Source organism: Crocuta crocuta, unplaced genomic scaffold (genome assembly GCF_008692635.1).
Source record: "Crocuta crocuta isolate KB4526 unplaced genomic scaffold, BGI_CrCroc_1.0 scaffold610, whole genome shotgun sequence".
Taxonomy (NCBI): domain Eukaryota; kingdom Metazoa; phylum Chordata; class Mammalia; order Carnivora; family Hyaenidae; genus Crocuta; species Crocuta crocuta.
Window position 1 is genome coordinate 54091 of NW_027527456.1, and position 3607 is coordinate 57697.

Below are 3607 nucleotides of genomic sequence, written 5' to 3' on the forward strand. Positions count from 1 at the left end.
CAGTCTGTGACTCCCTCTCTCTCTGACCCTCCCCTGCTCATGCTGTCTCTCTCTCTCCTAGAAATAAATAAAACATTAAAAAAAAAAAATCAGTATGGGATATGGTATGTCACTCGGGTTAATGATGCTACAGAGAACAGCATGGAATGGAGAGAAGAAACACTGACTGGGGAAACTTTTTTTTTTTGTTACTTTGTATGATGACACCTGGTAATTAATATTATTGTGGTGATGGGTTTACAGTGTATATAAATATTGAATCATTGTTGCGCCCCAGAAACCATGTTCTGTGCCAATTACACTTTAATAATGAAAGGAAAAGACACATTGCCCAGGATGGAGAGGTGGTCATTTTAAATAGAATGCTTGATGGGATGTGGGCTGTAAGAGTTTTGGGCTGAGCAACTGGAAGGATGGAGTTGCCATTATCTGAGAGAGAGAAGAGAGAGAACGGGCAGGTTTGGAGGGGAAGATCAGGAGTTCAGTCTAGGACCTGTTAAGTATGAGGTGCTTATTTAACATTGGAGTCTTTGAAGATGTGGTTAAAACCGCCAAGGCTGGAGTTCAGGAGAAGGGTCTGGACTGAAAATATAAATTTAGGAGATACTGATATATAAATGGGTTCCCAGTGCTGTTTTTTCCAATTGAACATTCTATGTTGTTACCTTCTACTTTTCCTACCGTAGTTTAGGTCGCCTAAAATTGATTTCTCCTGTGACAGCTCAGCACAATAAAATCCACATTCTTCCTTATCACAGTATCAAGACCCTGCGTGATCTAGCCCCTTCTATCTCTTGGACCTTATCTTGTACCACTTTTCTTCCACCATTCACTCAATTCCTAACACTCTGACTTCCTGAACAGCTCTTCCAAAAGCTCTTTCCTGCCTCTTGGCCTTTTGCGGGGGAAAAGACCCTCTTCCTGTTGAACTCTTACTCATTCTTCATTCTTCATGAGGGCCTTTCTTGACCTTTGGTATCAATTAGGATTCTTTTGAGTGAGACTGATCCCACTTGGCTTCTAAGATATAAGGAACTGACTGCTTTATGTAACTCCACAGTCAAGGGCCGGAGCGGTTTCAGGCAACTCCAGCTTCCCAGTTAGGCCCAGATAAGCTTCCGGGCTTAGGCCTTGGCATCTTCCTTGAGTCCTCTCTCTTACACCTGACATCCAACCTTTGGTAAATCCTGTTGACTCTGCCTTCAAAGTACATTCCAAATCCAGTCACTTCTCGTCACCTCAGCTGCTGCCACTGCGGTCTGAGTCTCCATCTCTCACCTGGACTATTACAGTTCTCCTGCTGGGCTTCCTGCTCCCACGCTAGCTCTCCCTATCCCCAGTCCTCCACGCAGCAGCCAGATGGGGCCTCTTAAACCCTAGTCAGTTCACATCTCTTCTCCCATCACAAGCCTCCCTTGGCTCCCATCACACGTCGAGTGAAAGTCAGAGTCCTTACCATGGCCTTGTGGGTTTTACACGATTGCCTCCCCAGCTTACCTCTCTGACCTCCCCTCCGACAGCCCCCCTTCACTTACTCTTCTCCAGCCACACTGGCCTCTTTGCTATGCCTCTGGCATGGCAGGTACACTCCCGCCTTGGCACCTTTGCCTGTGCTGTCCTTTGTATCTCGAACATTCATCTGATCCATAGACCCACGTGGTCTTTTAAGTCTTTACTTTTAAGTCTTTACTCCAGTGTTTCTCAGGACAACCATTTGTAAGTTCTCTAATTAGAACCGTAGCCCCCACTCCTGCCCTCCATGTCCTCTCTTACCATTTAACTTTTTCGTTTTCCTTATAGCCATCTGACCCGCTCTCTAGGTCATTCACCATTTGTCCCTCTTAACGAGAACTCGAGCTCCACACGGCTGAGATTTGTGTTTGTTGCATTTGTTGTTCTCTCCCCAGTCCCCGAAACTGCCTGACATAGAGCAGGGGACTCAATAAATGTCTCCGAATCAGTGCAGTCCAGGTGGTGGCAAGGCTCTGCATTGGAGCTGGTGAGGCAGTAGGTTCCACCTGCCATGCAGAGGTCATCCAGGACACAGGAAGCTCTTGAAGTGTTGAGGGAGCATCATCCTCATGAGCATAAGTGGGGCCCACTTCGCCCTTTCTTGTTTCTTTTCTCCAGGCTCAGCGACAGCCTCACCAAGGACTCCATGAATATCAAGGCCCATATCCACATGTTGCTAGAGGTGAGAGCAGCTCACCCCACTGCCAGACTCCATCTCCAATTGTGGGAGAGAGCCAGGGATGAGAAAGACAGACCATCTTTCTCTCTAAGCTGGAGCCAGGCTGGCTCTGAGGGCGGGGAGGTCAGAGCAAGCCTGGGATGGGGCCTGGACCCAGTCTCTGTTCAATCTCTTCTGTCCTCTTTTTTCAGGGGCTTAGAGAGCTGCAAGGCCTGCAGAATTTCCCGGAGACACCTCACCATTGACTTCTTCCCCGGCTCCCCAGACATTAAAGAGCCTGAATGCCTTTGAGTCACATGGCCCTTCTTTCCCCCACCTCAACCCCTGCTCAAGTGCCCTGTGTCTAAAGCACAAAGTTATCCGGAGGCCCAGAGATCCAGTCTCTGTGTGGAACCTGTAAAGCACCCCTGAAGTCCAGCCTCCAGCCTATTGCCTAGCAGCATTTGCCACTTGACTCTCTGCTCTGCCCTTTCTTCTGTCGCCTTGGCAACCTGGGCCCCCCACCTGGCTCTTCTTTCCGTTTCTTTTCCTGGACATAACTCTGAATGATCATAGAGAACGGACCCGTTCAGGGTGGAGGTTTGTTCCCAAATNTTTTGCCCCTCTCCCACACCCTAATCATTACTGGGGTACCTTAGATTACACCCACGCCTGTCTCCTCACCCCGCTTCTAAATAGTTCCAGCTTCCACCAATGGGCGCAAAGCCGGATCCCTCCCTCCCTGGTCCGGCCCCTCTTCTAGGTTGAGCCCAGCTTCCGCCAATCAATGCAGAGCCAGGTTCCGCCCGTTTATAACTGGCTGCTGCTCGACGCTGCCCTCCTCGTAGACATTTAGTTTCCACCACTCAACACCCCCTTGCGTGCCTGGCTGCCGTCCAGCCCTCCTATCTCTGCCCCTGCTCAACTCGTCTCTTCTAGCCAATCACTATAGAGTTACCGTGCCCACCTACGCACAGCCGTGGCCCGACCCCCTTCCAGTCGGCTGCTACGCCCACTTCCATACAAGTCCAGCTTCCGCTGAGCAGCGTGGCGTGCAGCACCGCCCCGTTGGTGTTTTGGCAGCTGTCTAGGAGCTCCTCATCCGCCAATCAGCGGGAAGCAGGGTCCATCCGCCCCTATCCTCGGAGGCTGTCTTCCATACAGGCCAATCAATGTGAGGCAGGCGCCCCCAGGATCTTGTCAATCGCCCACGGGCTGTCAGTCTTGAGCCAATTAGCGTGAAGCACCGGAGGGGGTGGGTCCACCACGCCCCCTCGGAACCTAAGCGGCCATCTGCGTTCCATCAATTCCCCTCGGGCCAATCACGGCGTAGCTCTGTGGGGCAGGCCCCGCCTCCCCAACCTTGGAAGCCGCGCAGTTGAGCTTCAGCGTTGTGTCCAATCAACGCGCGGCAGAATGCTCGGCCCCTCCTCACTG

General features: G+C 51.1%; 1 protein-coding gene across 2 annotated transcripts in view; it reads left to right on the forward strand.

Annotated features, from left to right (window-relative positions):
• UXT (ubiquitously expressed prefoldin like chaperone) overlaps positions 1-2482 on the forward strand; it is an 8777-nt gene extending 6295 nt beyond the window's left edge. For both annotated transcript variants that reach the window (XM_077763070.1, XM_077763074.1), the window contains 2 exons: positions 2131-2194; positions 2383-2482. In XM_077763070.1, coding sequence (XP_077619196.1) covers positions 2131-2194; positions 2383-2436 — 118 coding nt within the window. In that variant the 3' untranslated portion in view covers positions 2437-2482. The remainder of the gene's footprint in view (positions 1-2130; positions 2195-2382) is intronic.
• Positions 2483-3607: the final 1125 nt, after the last annotated feature.